Source organism: Salmo salar, chromosome ssa14 (assembly GCF_905237065.1).
Source record: "Salmo salar chromosome ssa14, Ssal_v3.1, whole genome shotgun sequence".
Taxonomy (NCBI): domain Eukaryota; kingdom Metazoa; phylum Chordata; class Actinopteri; order Salmoniformes; family Salmonidae; genus Salmo; species Salmo salar.
In genome coordinates, this window is record NC_059455.1 from 35,753,204 (window position 1) to 35,779,767 (window position 26,564).

Below are 26,564 nucleotides of genomic sequence, written 5' to 3' on the forward strand. Positions count from 1 at the left end.
CATGGTCTTTTTTTTGCTTTCTTGAGTAAGGCAGCTCCAAAATGCAGGTGTTTCAACTTAGCTCAGTGCTTTCTGTGGTGGTGGGGCAGCCAGCGGAAAATACTGAGCGTAGGGGTTGGTAATGTTCTCTTGTTGCGCCTTGAAAGTATGACTCAGTGTTCTGTCACTCATGGGGACACTACGTCATGGCAAAATTCAAGCCCCTTGGGTGCTGCCATAGAGTTACATTAGAAGTGCCCATCCAATAAGGCTCAAGGTCATTGGCCACAGATAAAATGATATCAAATCATGTTATATCTACCATAGCTTTGATTGGATGGATCATGTCAACGTCATACTTTCTAAATCTTAGCTAGCAAGCTAGCAGTCATGATCATGAATGTAGTCGGCAATCTACAGGCAAATCCTTTTCAATCCTTGTCATGGGAAGAGAAATTATGAAGATAAATTATAGATAAAACGTATCTAGTGCTCATCGGTCAAAGTGCTCATCGGTCATTGGACATAAACATTACACAAGAAGTTGGAAATTGCAAATTCAACAATGAGTGGTTTGAAAGGAATCAGTGGCTAACTAAAAACATTGCAAAGCAATCACTACCCTGCTACTCAGTGGGGTGGGTTTAAGGGTCGCTTTTCCAAGCTTATTTGATATTTGGTATTTTATTAGGATCCCCATTAGCTGTTGCAAAAGCAGCAGCTACTCTTCCTGGGGTCCACACAAAACATGAAACATAATACAGAATGACATACAGTAAGACAGAACATAATAAGACAAGAACAGCTCAAGGACAGAACTACATACATTTTAAAAAGGCACACGTAGCCTACATATCAATGCATACACACAAACTATCTAGGTCAAATAGGGGAGAGGCGTTGTGCCGCGAGGAGTTGCTTTATCTGTTTTTTTTAAACCAAGTTTGCTGTTTGAGCAATATTAGATGGAAGGAAGTTCCATGCAATAAGGGCTCTATATAATGCCCACAAGTTTTCTTGAATTTGTTCTGGATTTGGGGACTTTGAAAAGACCCCTGTTGGCATGTCTGGTGGGATAAGTGTGTGTGTCAGAGGTATAAGTTGACTATGCAAACAATTTGGGATTTCAACACATTAATGTTACTTATAAAAAGAAGAAGTGATGCAGTCAGTCTCTCCTCAACTCTTAGCCAAGAGAGACTGGCATGCATAGTATTAATATTATCCCTCTGACTACAATTAAGAGCAAAACGTGCCACTCTGTTCTGGGCCAGCTGCAGCATAACTACTGTAGGTCTTTCCTTGCAGCACTGGACCACACGACTGGACAATAATCAAGATTAGACAAAACTAGAGCCTGCAGAACTTGCTTTTTGGAGTGTGCTGTCAAAAAAGCAGAGCATCTCTTTATTACGGCTAGACCTCTCCCCATCTTTGCAATTAGGTGCTGGCTTAAGGCTTAAAAGGATAAACATTCAACATTGGCCATCCTGTCAATCCAGCATGACTTCTGCCGCTTTCAAATCAACTGGAAACTCGGAATTGGGAAATCTCAGACTTCAGTGACTTCAAGACAACTGGGAACTCGGGAAAAAAAAGAGCGACTGAAAAAATACCTTTTGAACGGTCATCCAACTTGTAATTCCAAGTTGGGCACTCTGGCCTCTTTCTAGAGCTCCGACCTGAAGATCACTGACATCATGATTCAACCTTGTTTTTCTCCGAGTTCCTAGCTGTCTTGAAAGCACCATAAATCCAGAGAATGACAGACTTTGATGACAAAGTTTGATGACAAAATTTGCCCACGAAGGACCGCCGCGCCACATTTGTTCATGTGAGCACAGCACAACAAGGTGAGTCCAAAAATGTATTGTATGCTGCTGCATAAATGATGTAATATGCCAGGGAGATATGTATATTGTAGCTAAGAAAGAAATAGTAAGTGTACGTTGTGTAGTAAGCTGTTTGTAGCCCATGTGCCTCACACTTTCCCCTCATAACTTAGCATACTGTTCTGACCTGGTGGTACACATGTAGCCTATAGCCTGTTTTAGAGAAATGCCATCATTGAATATTGTAAGAGCTTTCATTGTCTGCTTATATGCCCCTTTTATTTATCCTAAAGTTCTGACTTGGTGTACAGGGAGAATACTGTAAGAACAGCCCATGTTCTGAATTCTGTCGCTGTACATTTCAAAAGTGCTGAACAAATAAATATATTGACTACGTCCGTCCTAGCTCGCTCATTATTGTATTAATCGAAATTACGAATTGCCTCTTATTTGCTCGTTGTCCCCTTATGCCATAGTTTGTACATCTCAATTGTCAGTAGAAACCACATTTGTAAGTCAGCCATATCAGGTATGTTTTTTTAAAAGGCAGTAAATGAGGCTGAATGAACTGTTTCACTTCCAGACAAAGCTCCGCTGATAGCCAGGTGTAGCAGTGTGAAATATAGGGGAAGGGTTGTAGAGAATCAAAGGACCATGAATATAATAAGAAACATTAGGTGCTGGCTTAAGGCCTGTAGCAATGTCAGGTCAGAACAAGAATAAGGCGGATGTCCAGGTTAAGAGGAGTTTAATGGAAGAAGATATCCACATTCACACACACATCGCACACACATCTAACCACTCATGGTTCAGATAACTGAGAATCATGTCCAGTGTCATGACTGTCCTGTGAGGCTCCAAATAAATCAGGTTTGCAATTAATGACTTCAACCAGACCCCCTCTCACCTGCAGAGGGGGGGAGGAGGGAACTGGTAGGGGTTAACCTGTTGAGGCTAGGGGGCAGTATTTTCACGGCTGGATAAAAAACGTACCCGATTTAATCTGGTTACTAATCCTACCCAGTAACTTGAATATGCATATACTTATTATATATGGATAGAAAACAACCTAAAGTTTCTAAAACTGTTTGAATGGTGTCTGTGAGTATAACAGAACTCAAATGGCAGGTCAAAACCTGAGAGATTCCTTTACAGGAAGTGGCCTGTCTGACCATTTCTGGAACTTCTTTGCCATCTCTATCTTTTACAAAGGATCTCTGCTCTAACGTGACACTTCCTATGTCGTCCATGGGCGCTCAGAGCCCGGGAAAAAACAGAATGTCGTCATCCCAGCCCCAGGCTGAAACACATTATCGCCTTTCTCAAGTGGCCGATCAAGGGACTGTGGGCTTAGGCGCGTGACCTGGCCGCCCCCGTCTTTGTGATTTTTTCCTCTGTTTGCCGAAAAGGAGATTCCCGGTCGGAATATTATCGCTTTTCTACGAGAAAAATGGCATAAAAATTGATTTTAAATAGCGGTTGACATGCTTCGAAGTACGGTAAAGGAATATTTAGAATTTTTTTGTCACGAAATGCGCCATGCGCACGACCGTTATTTACCATTTCGGATAGTTTCTGGAACGCACGGACAAAACGACGCTATTCGGATATAACGATGGATTATTTGGGACCAAAACAACATTTGTTATTGAAGTAGAAGTCCTGGGAGTGCATTCTGATGAAGAACAGGAAAGGTAAGACCATTTTTCTTATAGTAAATCTGATTATGGTGAATGCTAAACTTGCTGGGTGTCTAAATAGCTAGCCCTGTGATGCCGGGCTATGTACTTAGAATATTGCAAAATGTGCTTCATCCGAAAAGCTATTTTAAAATCGGACATATCGAGTGCATAGAGGAGTTCTGTATCTATAATTCTTAAAATAATTGTTATGCTTTTTGTGAACGTTTATCGTGAGTAATTTAGTAAATTGTTAGCGAATTCCCCGGAAGTTTGCGGGGGGTATGCTAGTTCTGAACGTCACATGCTAATGTAAAAAGCTGGTTTTTGATATAAATATGAACTTGATTGAACAAAACATGCATGTATTGTATAACATAATGTCCTAGGGTTGTCATCTGATGAAGATCATCAAAGGTTAGTGCTGCATTTAGCTGTGGTTTGGGTTTATATGCTAGCTTGAAAAATGGGTGTCTGATTATTTCTGGCTGGGTAGTCTGCTGACATAATCTAATGTTTTGCTTTCGTTGTAAAGCCTTTTTGAAATCGGACAGTGTGGTTAGATTAACGAGAGTCTTGTCTTTAAATAGCTGTAAAATAGTCATATGTTTGAGAAATTAAAGTAATAGCATTTCAAACGTTTTGAAAATCGCGCCACAGGATTCAACTGGCTGTTACGTAGGTGGGACGAATTCGTCCCACCTAGCCCAGAGAGGTTAACAACTCATGCCCTGTTGTAAAACAAGGACAGAACATTCAGCTCTCCCTCTCCAATGTTCACCAGAGGAATGTATTTTGTTTCCACAGACCTATTCCAGCTGAAACTCTAACACGCTCTAAAATGAATTCTGGAACAATATTTCTAACATAGAACATGTGGAATGGTCAGAGGCGATCTATTGAACATTAATGTCATTTAGTTTGTAACATTTTTAATGACATCACAAAATAACAAAGGAAATACTGTAACTTGGAAAGTATACCCACTAAATGTATGAAGTCTCCATCCTATGCATTATGCATGAAATATGAACAATTATTAAAGTGTTTTTGAGAGGGACATAATTTTAGGAGCCATACGAGATATTTTTTTTTACATAAATGTTGCACAGTGACAAGCTACACCCCTGACTGAGGTCAGAGTGTGTGTCAGCCTCACGGAACCATCCTTTTGAACAAACTGTATAAAATGATGGGTTAAGAACTAACATATTAGACCAGAGAGCTGTAGAGCTACAGCTTTACATTTAAAATCTCAACACGAGGTAGAGACGATAAACTCACCTCCCGGAAAATCACTGGTACGGCTGATTAGCTGTCCTAAGTAAAGTATCTTCGAAAGTGAATTTAAGTGGGACCATTCTACTATTCTGTTCAAACCATTGTATTACGCTACTCTCAACACCCCACTGGGAACCATCGACACAGCTGGCTAGCCTATCTTCAAAGAAGCATCTTCCAGAGCAAATGGAAGGAGAATAAACTCTGTAGTTCTGTTCAGGACTACATGACAAGTCACTGGATACCAGACAACTGCAGAGAACAATAGTAGAAGACTTGTGGGAAACCATTTTTGGACAACCAGAGCTTTACAAGCATGCCATGAAAAGGCCCAACCCCCTCTCCAAGGCAGCCCGGTTCCGAGAGAGATACACGGCAAGCGGGCAGCAGTTCGTTTGCAAAGTATAGGATTACTGTAATTGAGAGTATTTTCTAAATGTACCCATGTTAATGTCTCTGTCTCTCTCTCGCCCTCTCCATGTCCTTTGTAACAAGCAGCAATATTGTTGTCAGTCCGCTAGGGACCTGTTTTTAACGTATTAAGTGTGTATGCGTAACGGAGGTGCTAGGTGTCAAGAAGCAAGGGCAGGGGGTGAGTTTAATAATACAATAAACATGGAATGATACAAAACGAGAGTAGAGTCTGGACATGAAACACCTAACTAATACTGCCTGGGGAATGAACCAAAGGGAGTGACAGATATAGGGGAGGTAATCAGTGAAGTGATGGTCCAGGTGAGTCTCATAATGAGGCACAGGTGTGCGTAATGATGGTTGTCAGAGGCTGTGATCAGTAAACCCGGGGACGTCGAGGGCCGGAGAGGGGGAGCGGGAGTAGACGTGACAATATGTTTATCCGATGTTACCATTTAATTAGCTAGAAAATAAATAATTAAACCAATTTGTGTAGTACTGAATCATAAGTAAGGCTCAGGTTTTTGCAGATGCAAGGAGGTTACAGCTGTTCAGAATGATGATATGATACGAGGTTATGATTAATAAGTTGACTGTTTATAGATATGATAGGTAAAGGAGGTAAAGACCTTCAGAGTTTAATTCGGGAAATGGTAACTCTTTAAAGGACCATTCCCGTGGTGCCCCAGATCATAGTTAGGTAATTGTTACATGATTAATTTAATCGGGTAACAATGAAACATATTTAGGTAATTAAATAAATAACCATCTTCAGATTAAAGTCAAGTCACGACACCAGTGAGAGCTGACATTAACTATGGTTCTGAAAGGAAAGAGGAGAAAGAAAACTTAGGCTATAGCACTGCTATAATATGAATGACATTGCTGTATAAGCTAGCACAGGTAAGTATATAACAGCAAGGGCTATACACTAAAGCAGGCATAAGGCCTAGTCACATGGCAATAGTAGTGGTGTACAATACTTATGTAAAAATACTTTAAAATACTGCTTAAGTCATTTTTGGAGGTATCTATACTTTACTATTTATATTTTTCACAACTTTTACTTTTACTCCACTGATTTCCTAAAGAAAATAATGTACTTTTTACTCCATACATTTTCCCTGACACCCAAAAGTACTCGTTCAATTTTTTATGCTTAGCAGAACAGGAACATAGTCCAATTCCTGCTCTTATCAAGACAACATCCCTGGTCATCCCTACTGGCTCTGATCTGGCGGACTCACTAAAGCAAATGCTTTGTTTGTTGGAGTGTGCCCCTGGCTATCCGTACATCTTAAAAACAACAAAATGGTGCCGTCTGGTTTGCTTAATATAAGGAATTTGAAATGATTTATAATATATTTTAGCAATTACATGTACTTTTGATACTTAAGTATATTTAAGACCAAATACTTTTAGACTTTTACTCAAGTATGTTTTTACTGGGTGACTTTCACTTTTACTTGAGTCATGTTCTTTAAGGAGTCTTTACTTTTACTCAAATATGACCATTGGGTACTTTTTCCACCACTGGGAAATAGACTAAATAGCCTGTTGGACTTGTACACATGAAACTCAGTGGTCAAATAAACATTATAGTAATGTGGAAATGTATACATAATATAATTATAATGAGCATGCGTGATATACACTGCTCAAAAAAATAAAGGGAACACTAAAATAACACATCCTAGATCTGAATGAATGAAATAATCTTATTAAATAATTTATTCTTTACATAGTTGAATGTGCTGACAACAAAATCACACAAAAATAATCAATGGAAATCCAAATTATCAACCCATGGAGGTCTGGATTTGGAGTCACACTCAAAATTAAAGTAGAAAACCACACTACAGGCAGATCCAACTTTGATGTAATGTCCTTAAAACAAGTCAAAATGAGGCTCAGTAGTGTGTGTAGCCTCCACGTGCCTGTATGACCTCCCTACAACGCCTGGGCATTCTCCTGATGAGGTGGCGGATGGTCTCCTGAGGGATCTCCTCCCAGACCTGGACTAAAGCATCCACCAACTCCTGGACAGTCTGTGGTGCAACGTGGCGTTGGTGGATGGAGCGAGACATGATGTCCCAGATGTGCTCAATAGGATTCAGGTCTGGGGAACGGGCGGGCCAGTCCATAGCATCAATGCCTTCCTCTTGCAGGAACTGCTGACACACTCCAGCCACATGAGGTCTAGCATTGTCTTGCATTAGGAGGAACCCAGGGCCAACCGCACCAGCATATGATCTTACAAGCGGTATGAGGATCTCATCTCGGTACCTAATGGCAGTCAGGCTACCTCTGGCGAGCACATGGAGGGCTGTGCGGCCCCCCAAAGAAATGCCACCCCACACCATGACTGACCCACCGCCAAACTGGTCATGCTGGAGGATGTTGCAGGCAGCAGAACGTTCTCCACTGCGTCTCCAGACTCTGTCACGTCTGTCACATGTGCTCAGTGTGAACCTGCTTTCATCTGTGAAGAGCACAGGGCGCCAGTGGCGAATTTGCCAATCTTGGTGTTCTCTGGCAAATGCCAAACGTCCTGCACGGTGTTGGGCTGTAAGCACAACCCCCACCTGTGGACGTCGGGCCCTCATACCACCCTTATGGAGTCTGTTTCTGACCGTTTGAGCAGACACATGCACATTTGTGGCCTGCTGGATGTCATTTTGCAGGGCTCTGGCAGTGCTCCTCCTGCTCCTCCTTGCACACAGGCGGAGGTAGCGGTCCTGCTGCTGGGTTGTTGCCCTCCTACGGCCTCCTCCACGTCTCCTGATGTACTGGCCTGTCTCCTGGTAGCGCCTCCATGCTCTGGACACTACGCTGACAGACACAGCAAACCTTCTTGCCACAGCTCGCATTGATGTGCTATCCTGGATGAGCTGCACTACCTGAGCCACTTGTGTGAGTTGTAGACTCCGTCTCATGCTACCACTAGAGTGAAAGCACCGACAGCATTCAAAAGTGACCAAAACATCAGCCAGGAAGCATAGGAACTGAGAAGTGGTCTGTGGTCACCACCTGCACAACCACTCCTTTATTGGGGGTGTCTTGCTTATTGCCTATAATTTCCACCTGTTGTCTATTCCATTTGCACAACAGCATGTGAAATTTATTGTCAATCAGTGTTGCTTCCTAAGTGGACAGTTTGATTTTACAGAAGTGTGATTGACTTGGAGTTACATTGTGTTGTTTAAGTGTTCCCTTTATTTTTTTGAGCAGTATATATAGAATAGAAAATAGCCTAGCACCATAAATGAGCAATGCTAATAAATGGCTAATTGCTAACAGTCATGCTAAATGGGTTATGCATTCCAATGCAAATACAATCAGTAGTGCTAACGCTGACGGGAGGGCGAGCTAGCTAACAAGCTCAACGGTAATTATACATAATACCCCAAAAAACTTAGATCCAAATAATATGACACAGATCTCAAGGCACTTAGGTTTAGATGCCCGCACAATTAAACATCAGACATACAGGGATTCAGTCCATTGGAGGAAAAGTTCAGCAGGAGGGAAAACTGTAGAAGTGCTCATCAGGATGGGGAAAGCACGTTTTTGACCACACAGCGTGCTGGGGTCATAGACTAACTGAAACTGAAGTCCCAGGAATCAAGGCCACTGATAGGCTGAAGTTGATATGGTAATAAGTATTTGGCTTGACCTTGATTAATAAGACACTAACAAAAGTTGGGGTCCTCTGAATGGGAGATTAAACTGCCAGACTAGAACTAACCAAAAGGGGTGGCTAGAATCAGCTGACTTGAAGCTGGCCGTTTTAACATAATGGTAAGGTGTTGGGGCTGCTGTTGAGACTCTGCTGTTGGGACAGCTTTATGTAGGCCCTAACAGTTTGTGGGCACCGTTTATCACCGTTATAGTGCAATTAATGTATTGTTTAGTGTTGTGTAGTGGCTTTGCTGACATGCAACAATATAATTTTTTTAGTTTATACGACTTATGTAGTACAATAGAGAAATCATGCACAAAGTAGCCTACACAATCGCAAAGCACGTGACATATATTAATGTGCGCTCCACACACAGCCTAGTTTCAGCGGAATATAATCTGCAGGCAGCAAGAGTGTACAGCTCTCAAATGGTTTTAGCATGGAGCAGCTCTCAAAAGAACGACATCGGTAGCCGGTAGGGTAGGAAAGACGTTTCAACTTATGATATCTTAAAAAAAAATATATTTCACCTTTATTTAACCAGGTAGGCAAGTTGAGAACATGTTCTCATTTACAATTGCGACCTGGCCAAGATAAAGCAAAGCAGTTCGACAACATACAAAAACACAGAGTTACACATGGAGTAAAACAACATACAATCAATGATACAGTAGACAAAAAATAAGACTATGTACAATGTGAGCAAATGATGTGAGATAAGGGAGGTAAAGGCAAAAAAGGCCATGGTGGCAAAGTAAATAAAGTATAGCAAGTAAAACACTGGAATGGTAGATTTATAATTTGAAGAAAGTTCAAAGTTAAAATATAAATAATATGGTGCAAAGGAGAAATAATAAATAAAATAAATAAATACAGTAGGGAAGAGGTAGTGGTTTGGGCTAAATTATAGATAGGCTATGTACAGGTGCAGTGATCTGGGAGCTGCTCTGATAGCTGGTGCTTATAGCTAGTGAGGGAGATAAGTGTTTCCAGTTTCAGAGATTTTTGTAGTTCGTTCCAGTCATTGGCAGCAGAGAACTAGAAGGAGAGACGACCAAAGGAGGAGTTGGCTTTAGGGGTGACCAGAGAGATATACCTGCTGGAGCGCGTGCTACAGGTGGGTGCTGCTATGGTGACCAGTGAGTGGAGATAAGGGGGGACTTTACCTAGCAGGGTCTTGTAGATGACCTGGAGCCAATGTGTTTGGTGACGATTATGAAGCGAAGGCCAGCCAACGAGAGCGTACAGGTCGCAGTGGTGGGTAGTATATGGGGCATTGGTGACAAAACAGATGGCACTGTGATAGACTGCATCCAGCTTGTTGAGTAGGGTATTGGAGGCTATTTTGTAAATTACATCGCCGAAGTCGAGGATTGGTAGGATGGTCAGTTTTACGAGGGTATGTTTGGCAGCATGAGTGAAGGATGCTTTGTTGCGAAATAGGAAGCCAATTCTAGATTTAACTTTGGATTGGAGATGATTGATGTGAGTCTGGAAGGAGAGTTTACAGTCTAACCAGACCCCTAGGTGTTTGTAGTTGTCCGAAGTCAGAACCGTCCAGAGAAGTGATGCTGGGCAGGCGGGCAGGTGCAGGCAGCGATCGGTTGAAGAGCATGCATTTAGTTTTACTTGTATTTAGGAGCAGTTGGAGACCACGGAAGGAGAGTTGTATGGCATTGAAGCTCGTCTGGAGGGTTGTTAACACAGTGTCCAAAGAAGGGCCAGAAGTATACAGAATGGTGTCGTCTGCGTAGAGGTGGATCAGAGATTCACCAGCAGCAAGAGCGACATCATTGATGTATACAGAGAAAAGAGTTGGCCCAAGAATTGAACCCTGTGGTACCCCATAGAGACTGCCAGAGGTCCAGACAGCAGGCCCTCCGATTTGACACACTGAACTCTATCAGAGAAGTAGTTGGTGAACCAGGCGACGCAATCGTTTGAGAAACCAAGGCTACTGAGTCTGCCGATGAGGATGTGGTGATTAACAGAGTCAAAAGCTTTGGCCAGGTCAATGAATACGGCAGCACAGTATTGTTTCTTATCGATGGCGGTTACGATGTCGTTTAGGACCTTGAGCGTGGCTGAGGTGCACCCATGACCAGCTCTGAAACCAGATTGCATAGCGGAGAGGGTGCGGTGGGATTCGAAATGGTTGGTAATCTGTTTGTTGACTTGGCTTTCGAAGACCTTAGAAAGGCAGGGTAGGATGGATATAGGTCTGTAGCAATTTGGGTCAAGAGTGTCACCTCCTTTGAAGAGGGGGATGACAGCAGCTGCTTTCCAATCTATGGGAATCTCAGACGACACGAAAGAGAGGTTGAACAGGCTAGTAATAGGGGTTGCAATAATTTTGGCAGATCATTTTAGAAAGAAAGGGTCCAGATTGTCAAGCCCAGCTGATTTGTAGGGGTCCAGATTTTGCAGCTCTTTCAGAACATCAGCTGAATGGATTTGGGAGAAGGAGAAATGGGGGAGGCTTGGGCGAGTAGCTGTGGGGGGTGCAGTGCTGTTGAATGCAGTAGGGGTAGTTAGGTGGAAAGCATGGCCAGCCGTAGAAAAATGCTTATTGAAATTGTCAATTATAGTGGGCTTATCGGTGGTGACAGAGTTTCCTATCCTCAGTGCAGTGGGCAGTTGGGAGGAGGTGTTCTTATTCTCCATGGACTTTTCAGTGTCCCAGAACTTTTTAGAGTTTGAGTTGCAGGAAGCAAATTTCTGTTTGAAAAAGCTAGCCTTGGCGTTTCTAACTGCCTGTGTGTATTGGTTTCTAACTTCTCTGAAAAGTTGCATATCGCGGGGGCAGTTCGATGCTAATGCAGAACGCCACAGGATAATTTTGTGTTGGTTAAGGGCAGTCAGGTCTGGGGAGAACCAAGGGCTATATCTGTTCCTGGTTCTAAATTTCTTGAAAGGGGCATGCTTATTTAAGATGGTGAGGAAGGCATTTAAAAAAAATAACCAGGCATCCTCTACTGACGGGATGAGGTCAATATCCTTCCAGGATACCAGGGCCAGGTCGATTAGAAAGGCTTGCTCGTTGAAATGTTTCAGGGAGCGTTTGACAGTGATGAGTGGAGGTCGTTTGACCTCTGAACCATTACGGGTGCAGGCAATGAGGCAGTGATCGCTGAGATCTTGGTTGAAAACAGCAGAGGTGTATTTAGAGGGCACGCTGGTTAGGATGATATCTATGAGGGTGCCAGTGTTTGCGGCTTTGGGGTTGTACCTGGTGGGTTCATTAATAATTTGTGTGAGATTGAGGGCATCAAGCTTGGATTGTAGGATGGCTGGGGTGTTAAGCATGTCCCAGTTTAGGTCACCTAGTAGCACGAGCTCTGAAGATAGATGGGGGCAATCAGTTCACATATGGTGTCCAGAGCACAGCTAGGGGCCGAGGGGGGTCTATAGCAGGCGGCGACGGTGAGAGACTTGTTTTTGGAGAGGTGGATTTTTAAAAGTAGAAGTTCAAATTGTTTGGGTACAGACCTGGATAGCAGGACAGAGCTCTGCAGGCTATCTCTGCAGTAGATTGCAACACCGCCCCCTTTGGTCGTTCTATCTTGTCTGAAAACGTTGTAGTTAGGGATGAAGATTTCAGAGTTTTTGGTGGACTTCCTATGGCAAGATTCAGACACAGCTAGGACATCCGGGTTGGCAGAGAGTGCTAAAGCAGTGAATAAAACAAACTTAGGGAGGAGACTTCTAATGTTAACATGCATGAAACCAAGGCTATTACGGTTACAGAAGTCATCAAAAGAGAGCGCCTGGGGAGTAGGAGTGGAGCCAGGCACTGCAGGGCCTGGATTCACCTCTACATCCCCAGAGGAGCAGAGAAGAATGAGTATGAGGGTACGGCTGAAAGCTATAAGAATTGGTTGTCTGTGACGTCCAGAATAGAGAGAAAAAGGAGCAGGTTTCTGGGGGCGATAAAATAGCTTCAAGGTATAATGTACAGACAAAGGTATGGTGGGATGTGAATACAGAGGAGGTAAACCTAGGCATTTAGTGATGATGAGAGAAATATTGTCTCTAGAAACATCATTGAAACCAGAAGATGTCATAGCATGTGTAGGTGGGGGAACTGAGAGGTTGGATAAGGTATAATGAGCAGGGCTAGAGGCTCTACAGTGAAATAAGCCAATAAACACTAACCAGAACAGCAATGGACATTGCATATTGACATTGAGGAGAGGCATGCTTAGCCAGTGATCAAAGGGTCCAGTGAGATTCAGACAGCTAGCCGGGCCATAGGTAGCAAGCTGGTGGAAGATGGAGGGAGGTCTGTTTTTAGCTACCTCGTGCATTTCCGTCTGTGGGTTAGTGGGGTTCCGTGTGGAAGGGGGGACCAGTCCAAGTTGGCAAAATAGTTAGTTATAGTGGCCCAAGAAAAGTGTCCGATAGACCTATTCAGATCGCAGCCGATAAGACAGCTAACGATTAACGATTAGTGGGCCGCAGATGGGCGATCAGGTTACGTCGCGATGGAGGGGCCAGTTGGATAACTCCCTCGGGCAGATAACGTCGGTGCTCCAGTCGTGAAGGCCCGATGGGGCTCCGCATCGGCAGTAAAACGGGTCAGGATAGGTGATTGTAGCCCAGGAGACACTTCAGCTGGCTAGCTCAGGAAAAGCCCACGAGTGGCTGAAGGAAATCTTCAGCTGGCTAGCTCCGGAATAATGTGTGTTAAAAATGTAAAAAGATAATGCGAAGAAAAATATGTAAATATATATATACACGGGACACGACAAGAGGAGGGTAAAGGACGTCTGAACTGCTACGCCATCTTGGAAAAAAAGTCTACCGGTAAATGCTAACTAAGGCAACAATAGGTATGCAAACCAGGTATTTAAAAAGTTTAGTCCGAAGTGTTGGTTAGTAGGCTATTTGTGATGCACAATTGTCATAATGGGCAGTTTGCATCAGGGGCGTAGACATGGACAGGCCTGGGTGTACAAAGGCCCACCCATTGGGGAGCCAGGTCCTGCCAGGCCCACCCAATCAGATTGATGTGGTTTAAGCATTGTTGTGGACTTATACCATCACATTTTTGTATTTTTTCTATATATAAAAAAAGTGATTTTGAGAGCAAACATCTGAAAAATCTATAGGAAAACTCATATAAAAACATAGGAAAACCATTTTTCACACAGGTTGCCTTTCCTTCGCTGGGATTTATTTATTTTTTTTGATTTTTTTTAGCAAAATTAAAAAAGTATACCCACTTCTCCAAGCACCACTACACCATTGCATAGGGCCGATGGAAAGACAGCAATCATACACAGCATGATGTTAAAGCAGTTTCCCAACTGGGGGTACGCGTACCCCTAGGGATACAAAAATGCATAACAAAAATATTGGGAAAGATATATCTATTTTTTATTATATTTAATAACATTTTAATAGGCAGGAAAACATTTCCTGAGGTCACTGGTGTGAATTCTGTAGTTATTTTATATTTATAGGCCTACTTTTAACTTTACTGGCCTCTGCCCGCCCGCTCGTCGGCTCAATGTTTGATCCTCTGCTAGCGCCAAGTGCAAGTGTTCCATTGCTTCGCGCACTACAGTGCCTGCTGCTGTTTTCCTCACAGAAACTATGAATGATAAGACTGTCGCTGATGCACTGAAGACTGTACCATTGTCAAATACCATGGTGTGCCGTAGGATCTATGACATGGGCATGGATATTGTTAATCAATTGGTGAAAGAATTATAATAATTGGACGAATCAACTGATGCCAGTGGGGAAGCCCAGTTGATTGTGTTTGTGCGATACAGAGACATTTTGGAAATGAATGAGCACATTTTGTTCTGCAAGAAGCTAACGGGGAGAACTAATCCTGTGTTCATGTGTGCATGGATCGTGCTGCATCAATACCTGGGAGAGTGAAATGATTACTTACCCACATAAAGAAGATAAATCCCACTTTATCATTCACAGAGAGGCATTGGCCAGCAAGATAATGAGTCCTGAGTTACATGATGTTTTGAATGACGCAGTGAAAATGATTAACTTTATCATATCCAGGCCTTTGAATCACTGACTGTTTGAAAGGCTGTGGGTAGACATTGGGACTGAGCACCAGCAGCTGCTGCTTCACACTGTCCATTGGCTATCCAGAGGTAAAGTAAGTAAGTGAAGAAAGGGATTTTCTGTCTGAGCACTCACACCCCCTTGTGGTTGTGTTCGAGGACAGACTGAGGAGCCCACCTTGCCTATCTTGCTGATGTGTGCAGCAAACTGAACTACCTGAATCTAACTCTTCAAGGTAAAGACACACATTCTAAACATGTATGACAAAGTGTGTGGATTCATGAAGAAGATCAAACTCTGGGAGAGGAAATGTGAAGATGGGGAAGGAAGTTGTTTCCAGCAGCTTGACACCTAACTTTTTGCAGTGCTCCGATGGTGCAAATAGAAATCAAATCAAACCAAAATCAAATCAAAGTTTATTTGTCACGTGCGCTGAAGACAACCTTATAGTGAAATGCTTACTTACAAGCCCTAACCAACAGAGCATTTTTTAAGTAAAAAATAGGTGTTAGATAAACAATAGATGAGAAAATATGCAAATTGGTGTGGGTCTAGGGTTTCTGGGATAATAGTGTTAATGTGAGCCATGACCAGCCTTTCAAAGCACTTCATGGCTACGGACATGAGTGCTACGGGTCTGTAGTCATTTAGGCAGGTTACCTTAGTGCTCTTGGGCACAGGGACTATGGTGGTCTGCTTGAAGCATGTTGGTATTACAGACTCAATCAGGGACATGTTGAAAATGTCAGTGAAGACACCTGCCAGTTGGTCAGCACATGCCCGGAGCAAACGTCTTGGTAATCCATCTGGCCCAGCGGCCTTGTGAATGTTGACCTGTTAAAAGGTCTTACTCACGTCGGCTACGGAGAGCGTGATCACACAGTCATCAGGAACAGCTGATGCATGCCTCAGTGTTGCTTGCCTCGAAGCGAGCAGAGAAGTTATTTAGCTCATCTGGTAGGCTCGTGTCACTGGGCAGCTTGCGGCTGTCCTTTGTAGTCTGTAATAGTTTGCAAGCCCTGCCACATCCAACGAGCATCGTCGTTTGAATGTTCGTAGAAGGGCATAGCAGGATTTCTTATAAGCTTCCAGGTTAGAGTCCTGCACCTTGAAAGCGGCACCTTTAGCTCAGTGTGAATGTTGCCTGTAATTCATGGCTTCTGGTTGGGGTATGTACGTACATTCACTGTGGTGACGACGTCGTCAATGCACTTATTGATAAAGCCAGTGACTAATGTGATGTACTCCTCAATGCCATCGGAAGAATCCCGGAACATATTCCAGTCTGTGCTAGCAAAACAGTCCTGTAGTTTAGCATCTGCTTCATCTGACCACTTTTTTATAGACCGAGTCATTAGTGCTTCCTGCCTTAATTTTTGCTTGTAAGCAGGAATCAGCAGGATAGAATTATGGTCAGATTTGCCAAATGGAGGGCGAGGGAGAGCTTTGTACGCGTCTCTGTGTGTGGAGTTAAGGTGATCTAGAATTGTTTTCCCTCTGGTTGCGCTTTTAACATGCTGATAGAAATTAGGTAAAACTGATTTAAGTTGTCCTGCATTAAAGTCCCCGGCCACTAGGTGAGCGGTTTCCTGTTTTCTTATTTCCTTATACAGCTGACTCAGTGCGATCTTAGTGCCAGCATTAGTCTGTGGTGGTAAATAAACAGCCACGAAAATGTTTTATTAAAATTATCTTGGCAAATAGTGTGGTCTACAGCTTATCATGAGATACTCTACTTCAGGCAAGCAAAATCTAGAGACATCCTTGGATTTTGTGCACCAGCTGTTGTTCACAAATATACACAGACCCCCCCCGTTTTACAGGAGTGTGCTGTTCTATCTAGCGCTTATCCCGCCAGCTGAATGTTTTCCATGTCGTCATTCAGCCACGATTCGGTGAAACATAAGATATTACAGTTTTTGATGTCATGATCGTACCTCGTCTAATTTATTGTGCAATGATTGTACGTTGGCTGGTAATATTGACGGTAGGGGCAGATTTCCCACTCGCCGTCGGCGGATCCTTATGAGGCACCCCGCCCTGGGTCCTCTGTACCTGCATCCCTTTCTCTTGTCAATGACGGGGATTTCGGCCTTGTCGGGTGTCTGAAGTACATCCTGTGCGTCCTGCTTGTTGAAGAAAAAATCTTTGTCTAATCCGAGATGAGTGATCGCTGTCCTGATATCCAGAAGCTCTTTTTTGCCGTAAGATACGGTGGCAGAAACATTATGTACAAATTAAGTTACAAATAACGCAAGAAAAAACACATAATTGCACAATTGGTTAGGCGCCCGTAAAACAGCTGCATTTCTTCCGGCGCCATGATATTTACATTTATCACATTTAACCAAACTCAACAGTGAGTTCAACTCCCACTTCCCTGACATTGAAAACAAGTCTGCCAAACTTGATGGTGCGTAAACAACATTTTTGCAAATTTACACCTAATCTAGGAATCATGCCGGCCGCACGCGCATGAGAGGGTACTTCAGGCAGGTACTGTGTTAAAGGATAAGCAGTAGGTCCCAATCATAAGAATAAAAAAACACAACCATTAAGACTTTCCCAATTGAAATGTACAACTGTTACTTCCCATTGCAAATGGCATTTCATGTTTAGCACACAAAGTAACCTGTGACCTAAAGTTGGAACTGACAGCGTTTGCAGATATGAAACAAACAGACAATCATAATATCAGCCCAAAATATAAAATTCCCAGTTAATGCTACAAAACCAGCTTTATAAGAGGTTTTTTAAAAAAAAGGTTATATTTGACTCAACATTCCATGATGTACATGAAGGCATTGTTGGCAGAATAGATGGATGCAGTTCAATGCATAATTACCATAATTTCCGGACTATTAAGCACACCTGAAAATAAGCCGCACCCACTGAATTAAAAAATATATATATTTTCAACATAAATAAGCCGCACATGTCTATAAGCCGCAGGTGTCTACCGGTACATTGAAACAAATTAACTTTACACAGGCTTTAACGAAACATGGCTTGTAACAAAAATAAATAGACTTTAATGAAACACGGCTTGTAACAAAAAATAAAACATTTGCAGTAAGCTTTAGTTGTCTTTTTGCACTGAGTCAATTCCTCACGCTGCTGTTTCCAACGTCTTATCATCGACTCATTAAGACCAAGCTCCCGTGCAGCAGCTCTATTTCCTTTTCCAACAGCCAGATCAATCGCCTTCAACTTGAAAGCTGCATCATATGCATTTCTCCGTGTCTTTGCCATGATGAGGGTGACAAAATGACTACCGTAATCAGAATGATGGGAAGTTTGAGAGCGCTCGATTTAATCTAAACAGTAAACAAAAAAGTTGTTTGACCTTAACCCGTTCGGCAATTTCATTGGTCTAATGAAAGCTTCATGCCGCCAAAAAACTGAGCACGTCACAGAATGTGTTTTTTTTAAGAAAAAAAAATTGAAAGCGGGAAAAAATCCATATATTAGCCGCGTCATTGTTTAAGCCGCGAGGTTCAAAGCTGGGAAAAAAAGTTGCGGCTTATAGTCCAGAATTTACGGTAATATAATTCACCAATACATTTCTTGGTTGTCCCAAAAATATTGCTATTAGGTAGTAAATCACAGCTGCCCTGGTACATTGTTTGCTGCTTCCATTCGGGATGCACTTTTTCAGTTTCAATGACTCAATATTCTGGACAAAAACAGATGAATGTAACTAATGCTGGGAATGACGATACAATCAAACTAGAAGGTCAATGATCACAAGTCAGTCATAACGTGGCTAATAGGCTAGTGTATATATTTATGTAGTAAGCTAAAAACATGGAGCCTAACATTAGCTAGATAGCTAGCTAGCTGCTAGGAGGATGTCATGTCATGCCATTGGAGTAGTGGGTGAGTGACTGACGTTTTCCCCTCATATCGTTTGTCAGTGGCCATTCAGGTGTATTTTGTGGCTTTTGGCGAATGCGTTCTAATGATCTAAAGTTGTGCTGTTGCAACTGCCTGTAATCACACAGTAAGGTTCAAAGTGAAAGATGGCAGGCCTGTGTGGCAATGGCTTGTTTGTATAAAGGCCTACTGTAGCTCTGATTGGCTATAGCACACCGGTCTGTGTAGACTCCAGTCCTGCACAAGACATGTTGTTTTTATTCTGTTTTATTTCCTGCAGTGTCTCTTAATTGTCCAAACTCACAGCTGCATTCCCACTCTAGATTTCTATATAATTTTCACAAATGCCTTAGTATACAGCTGTCTGGTCCCCCAGTGGCTGTCATAATAACCACATGGCAAATGATGTGAACATTAGCCTACAACAAATGATGTGGGAAAAAAGTGACAGGTGAGGGGAAAGATTAAATATTTTATAGACCCCCTTAACAGTTGAAATGTGGACCTGTAAGGGTTGTTTGGTTGTGACCTGCTTTGGCAATTACATGATTGTAAAGGTCAGGGGTTATGACTGTGACAGCAGGTCAGCTATGTTACTGGTAGAAGTTGCCCATAAGCACAGATCTAGGATCAGTTTACCCTCCCCCATCCATTAGCTTTACCATTTACCAACAATGCAAAGACCTAACTCAGATCTGATCAGTGTCTTGGGGCAAATTCAAACTAGTCGGGGTCAAATCCCAAAATGACAGTGACTCCACCTTGTAGACAAAATAACTACAGCAAATTACACTGCTGTATTTACATTTTAGTAAATCTAATCCATAGTAATTTACTGGAGCAATTGGGGTTAAGTGCCTTGCTCAAGGGCATATTGACAGATTTTTCATCTAGTCGGCTTGAACCAGCCACCTTTTAGTTACTGGCCCAACACTTTTAACCACTAGGCTACCTGCTGACTTATGTGTATGCGAGTACGTGTGTATCCTTGTATACAGTGATATGTATATGATTTTGTATAGTCAAATACAAACAAGGAATGGATTAAGAAAGGAATATTCCTCTAATACCAAAACAAATAAAAATTGACATTTTTAAATATTTGTATTTATTTAACCTTTATTTAACCAGGCAAGTCAATAAAGAAATAATCTCCCAAAAAATCATGTCTATATTTGCATTTAAGCCAATGTTTTGGATTTGTCCCCTTTTTTTAACAGTGTTCCCTAAGTCAATGAAGAGCACATTCTTATTTGCAATGACAGCCTTTTCACTCATAAAATCTTCATCAGTGACATATTCGTTTAACATGAGTCATATAATGTACATTATACACAGAGAGAAAGACCATGGCAGTTTTAATGTCCTTGTGTGCACTTATGGCAGATCTGGTCCACATTTATGCATATAAACATGCAAACTCACACACACACACACACGTCAAAGCATCCCTCCATGGGAAACCACATGTCTAGTTGTGGAACCACAGACATAAGCAGGTGCACTTTTGTAAACAACAAAAGCATTGTCTCCTAAAGGCTCAATTGAACACACATGCGCGCACAAACACACACACACACACACACACGTACAAGTCGTCCCACTTCACATTTCCATATAGGCCGTCTCTGTTGAAAAAGATAAAAGCATTACAACTATATTACAAGCACTGTGTGAGTGATGTGTGTGTGTGTGTGTGTGTTGATGTCCTACCGCTCCACAGCCTCTCGTCTCTCAGCTGTGTTTTGTCCAGGGGGTGTGTGAGCGGAGGTATGCTGTCAGCACCGACCCCCGCTCTGCAGCTCTCTATCAGCTTCTCCAGAGTCCCGAAACACTGCAGCATCTGCCCAGGGGATAACTACACACACACACACACACACACTCTGTTATGTTAGCAGTATTGTGTTGTATTGTAAGCTGCTACTTCATTGTCTACTTATTGATTGTTAATAAAGTGCAATTATTCTCACATACAGTGCCTTCAGAAAGTATTCACACCCATTTACTTTTTCCACATTTTGTTGTGTTACAGCCTGAATTTAAAATGGATTAAATTTAGATTTTGTGTCAAGTATTCAACCTCTGTTATGGCAAGCCTAAATAAGTTAAGGACTAAAAATGTACTTAACCAGTCACATAATAAGTTGCATGCACTCACTCTGTGTCCAATAAAAGTGCTTGATTTTTGAATGAATTACTTCATCTCTGTACCACACATATACAATTATCTCCAAGGTCCCTCAGTCAAGAAGTGAACTTCAAATACAGATACAACCACAAAGAACAGGGAGGTTTTCAAATGCCTCATAAAGAAGGGCACCTATTGGTAGATGGGTCAAAATAAAAAAAATATGAATATCTTTGACCATGGTGAAGTTATTATTACACTTCAAATCAAAGTTTATTTGTCACGTGCGCCGAATACAACAGGTGTAGACTTTACAGTGAAATGCTTACTTACAGGCTCTAACCAACAGTGCAAAAAAGGTATTAGGTGAACAATAGGTAAGTAAAGAAATAAAACAGTAAAAAGACAGTGAAAAATAACAGTAGCGAGGCTATATACAGTAGCGAGGATATAACAGTAGTGAGGCTACATACAGGCACCTGTTAGTCGGGCTGATTGAGGTAGTATGTACATGTAGATATGGATGGTGTGTCAATACACCCAGTCATTACAAAGATACAGGCGTCCTTCCTAACTCAGTTGTCGGAGAGGAAGGAAACCGCTCAGGGAATTCACCATGAGGCCAATGGTGACTTTAAAACAGTTACAGATTTTAATTGCTATGATAGGAGAAAGCTGAGGATGGAGCCACAACATTGTAGTTATTCCACCTAAATGACAGTGAAAAGAAGGAAGCCTGTTGTCACAATCGTCGTAATGATGTGACCAAAACGCAGTGGGTGCAGTGCTCATCTTCTTTTATTTTAATAAACGTGAACACTTAACAAAAATAACAAACAATGACGAAAACAGTCCTGTAATGCTACACAGCTATACATAGAAACAAACACAAGAGAAAATAAACCCATTAAATATGGCCTCCAATTAGAAGCAACGACAACCAGCTGCTTCTAATTGGAGGTCGGTCCCAAAACTAACATAGAAAATGAAAAACTAGAAAACCCACATAGAAATAGAAAACATAGAACATAAACCAAAAAACCAAAAACCCCGAAACACACTAAACAAAAACAGCCCTGCCACGTCCTGACCAACTACAATAACAAAAAAATATAAAAAATTACTGGTCAGGACGTGACACCTGTGCAGAATACAAATATTCCCAAACATGCATCCTGTTTGCAATAAGGCACTAAAGTAAAACTTAAAAAATTGTGGCAAAGAAATAAACTTTATGTCCTGAATACAAAGCGTTAAAACTTTATGTCATGAATATAATCTATTTAATCAATTTTGAATTCAGGCTGTAGCACAACAAATGTGGAATAAGTCAAGTGGTAGGCACTGTATTTATACAGCTCATTACAATGACTACAAGGCCTTGCATGGGTGGGCATAACATGGGAGGTATTAGTCACTCCTGTGTGAACGTGTGTGTCTGTGCGTGTGTGAGCAGTAATAGTTCAAGTTTCAAGTTTTTTTTCCATGTGTAATGAAATCATATTCACTTGTGTTCTCACGATAATACCGAGCAACTCACCTGAAGTGTCCATCCTTCAGAGGAGTGGTGGATTCTGTAAGTGTGGACATACGGTGTCTTTCTGAACCAGAGAGAGAAAGGATTTACACTCAGAATCATTTTCACAACCTTATGTTAATATAAACCAAAAGTAAAACAAACTGGCGACATTGAAACACACATTGAAAAAACGATCCACTCATTCTGAAAGTGCTCTTAGTTCTACTTACTTATTTCTACTCATCTCAGTACAAGACACCTTGTTTTGTCTCTAAACTTCTATGGGTACTTTTCAGCAAATTAATAGACCATTTAAATTTTACTGTTATTTTTTCATGCTACGGCAATTGATAATGGTCCTAACAAACAATCTAGTTGAACTGAAATAATAATAAACCTTTGTAGCCGAGTGACAGCCTAAAATTTAGATACAGAAAATATAATATTTATATTTAAGAAAATGTGTTTGCTTGCTTGAGCGCTCTAAAAGCTTTGTATAATAGCCTATGCCTACTCCATTTCTACATCCATATGATAGGATATTTAATACGACGTTAAATAAAACGGTCTTTGATCAATCATATAATTTGTAGGCCTGAACCTCAATTAAAATACAATTCAAAGTGGCCAAATTGTGAATTTTGTCATGTTATAAATGACTACAACCTATTCTATAGTATCTACAATTTCATGATAAACATGAACAGAAAGCTTGCATAAAGCATACATAAAAACAGAATCAAAAATCACATGGGCCTCTGGCAGTTTAAATCGGTACAATTATTTCAAAAACTCACTCCACAAAATAGTATAGGCTAGAGAGTGAGTTTATCAACTCACCTCACGCAGAGGCAATAGATTCCTTGCAGACTCTCGCTGTCCCGCAGGAGAAAGCTCCCCTCTCTACCATGCCTCTCCAGCAACCTTTCCGTTTTCCCCTTACCGATTTTACCGTAGTAGATAGACCGGACCAGCGCGCTCTCACTCTCCGGCTCCATGAACGTGAAACTTTGGAGATGAGCACCACTGTCACCCTTGCGTGCCATGGAGCCCTGATGAGAGAGTGCGCAGAAAGACACTGTGGGAAAGGGCGCGAGGCAGGAACCGACAGCGTATTGGTGTTTCACACCTTTTTTTAAATCGTGTCAACTGCAAAAAAAATGGCACATAAAGTTTTTTTCTCAGCTTCAAGTCAAAACAAGGGCCTTTTGTCTGTGTGATTCAGACAGACAACAACATTCTCTGACAGACGGAAGTGTGTGTGATGTGGTTCTCTCTATCTTGATCTTTTGTCCATTGTCTTATGTGGAGATATGACGTGAGAAGTACTAAATTGAAAATTAGGCCTACAGAATTATAATTAATTAGATGTGAGCATGTGACACTTTGTGGTGTTTCCTTATGAAATTGTTTTAGATCTCATTCAAGCAAAACGGTTTAGGTTTCAATTGTGCATTAAATATAGGCTAGACAAATCAATAATTATAGGCTATAGGCTACTTGGTGTTTGAATAAAATATCAATAAATTAAACTATGAGCAAGAGACAGGCTGCATCCCAGCTAGCACATTTGGTTCCTTTGAAGTTGTGGGAACTAAGTTGTTGGTTTTGCATTGGTTCTGGGAACAAAGCCATACTTTTCCTTACTGGTAAAACTGAACGTTTTTAAATTGTTAAACATTTCACCTGTTCTGGGAACATTAATTTTTAGGTTGCAGTGAGAACGTTTTACTATGGTTCCCTGAAAGTTTTTCTGGTAGGTTTTATTAACTTTCTGAGAAAGGGAAATTATAGGTTATTTGGAGGTTGAATAAGTTCCTTAAAATGTTCCCTGAATGTTTCAATAATACTTTTTATAACACAGCTAGTTTAGGTTAACTGTTCTGACATCCAAGCACAAATATAAATTAATTTGCTTAGGCATTAATCATGCAAACATGTTTATTTTTCATGTTTGCACAGCATCAGTGAGATTCAAACCTATGATCTTCTGTTCTCTGTCCATGGAATTAGTCCACTGCATCACCAGGATGGAGCTAGCATGCCATGTTTTTTTACTAATACTAAGCTGTTCACTTTAGTCTCTTCAAATAGAACCCATTTCAAAGGAAACCGGCACTCATTAAGATCAGAGAAAATAGAGGATAGAAAGAGTTTTGTTGACGATGAGAACGGAATGTATGTGTTTTTCAATAACATTCATTGAATGTTCATTGAACGTTACTAATGTTTTCTTGATGTTCTGCGAACATGACTTTAAATAAAACCATGAGAAAACCTGCAGAAAAGCTTTCCAAAAAATGTGATTAACCACAGTAAATTCATGATTTAACAAGAGGGGTAATAACTTTTTCACATAGGGCCTCGAAGTTTCGGATAGCTTTTTTCCATTCATAAATAAAATCATCTCTTAAAAACTGCATTTTGTGTTTACTTGGGTTATCCTTGTGTAATATTACAATTTGTTTGATGATCTGAAACATTTAAGTGTGACAAATGTGCAAAAAAATAAGAAATCAGGAAGGGGGCAAATACTTTTTCACAGCACTGTATATATTCTAAACAAAACAATGTCCTTGTTCATAACTTCTGTGCAGGGACATTCACATTGACATTCTAATTGAAATATGCAGTAATTATATTTTAACTTCTATATAAAACTATTTCAGTGTGCTATTTCAAATTCTTGTTTATGCTTTTTTAGTAAACTCATTTAAGTTTTTTTCCATCACACACACGCACGCACGCACACACACACACACACACACACACACACACACACACACACACACACACACACACACACACACACACACACACACACACACACACACACACACACACACACACACACACACACACACACACACACCACAGCTTCGTGGTGGGCCAGACAGCGGAGCCAATTGCTTAGTGCACAATGCGTGGGAGGGAGCAGCGGCCGACCGACCAAAGAGCGATAGATAGGTGATTTTGGAATGAGAAACAGATCCACTGCCATCAGTCCATCAGGTGATATGCGAAAGAGACAGGCCTACCACAGATCAAGCGTCTGTTTGGGGGTTAGGGATGTGTCAAATTTAGAGGTATTTAGAGCCTGAAAGTGGCTGTCTGGTAGTAGACACATCTAGGCCCGCTACACAAATCACACTTGACTGGCTGTTTATAAGCGGAGAGGAGTTTCCTTTTAGCAATATAAGATTCATGATCTTATTTTACTTAACCTCTCTAGGATAGGTGGCACCAAATCGTCCCACCTACGTAACAGCCAGTGTAATCCCGTGGCGCGTTATTCAAAAACCTCAAAAATGCAAAAACTTCAATTTTTCAAACATATGACTATTTTACACCATTTTAAAGACAAGACTCTCGTTAATCTAACCACACTGTCCGATTTCAAAAAGGCTTTACAACGAAAGCAAAACATTAGATTATGTCAGCAGAGTACCCAGCCAGAAATAATCAGACACCCATTTTTCAAGCTAGCATATAATGTCACATAAACCCAAACCACAGCTAAATGCAGCACTAACCTTTGATGATCTTCATCAGATGACAACCCTAGGACATTATGTTATACAATACATGCATGTTTTGTTCAATCAAGTTCATATTTATATCAAAAACCAGCTTTTTACATTAGCATGTGACTAGCATTCCCACCGAACACTGCCGGTGAATTTACTAAATTACTCACGATAAACGTTCACAAAAAGCCTAACAATTATTTTAAGAATTATAGATACAGAACTCCTCTATGCACTCGATATGTCCGATTTTAAAATAGCTTTTCGGGTAAAGCACATTTTGCAATATTCTCAGTAGATAGCCCGGCATCACAGGGCTAGCTATTTAGACACCCAGCAAGTTTAGCACTCAGAAAAGTCACATTTACTATAAGAAAAATGTTATTACCTTTGCTGTCTTCGTCAGAATGCACTCCCAGGACTTCTACTTCAATAACAAATGTTGGTTTGGTTCAAAATAATCCATAGTTATATCCAAACAGCGGCGTTTTGTTCGTGCGTTCAAGACACTATCCGAAAGGGTAAATAAGGGTGACGAGCATGGCGCAATTCGTGACAAAAAAATTCGAAATATTCCATTACCGTACTTCGAAGCATGTCAACCGCTGTTT

At 41.3% G+C, this 26,564-nt stretch overlaps 1 protein-coding gene across 1 annotated transcript; it reads right to left on the minus strand.

Annotated features, from left to right (window-relative positions):
• Nucleotides 1-19,864: 19,864 nt before the first annotated feature.
• LOC106569490 (SH2 domain-containing protein 1A) lies at nucleotides 19,865-23,684 on the minus strand. Its single transcript, XM_014140883.2, has 4 exons — nucleotides 23,267-23,684; nucleotides 22,448-22,508; nucleotides 20,493-20,637; nucleotides 19,865-20,407 (listed from the first exon to the last, which is right to left on the minus strand). The coding sequence occupies exons 1-4, from the start codon at nucleotides 23,470-23,472 to the stop codon at nucleotides 20,385-20,387; spliced, it is 435 nt and encodes a 144-aa protein (XP_013996358.1). The 5' UTR covers nucleotides 23,473-23,684; the 3' UTR covers nucleotides 19,865-20,384.
• Nucleotides 23,685-26,564: the final 2,880 nt, after the last annotated feature.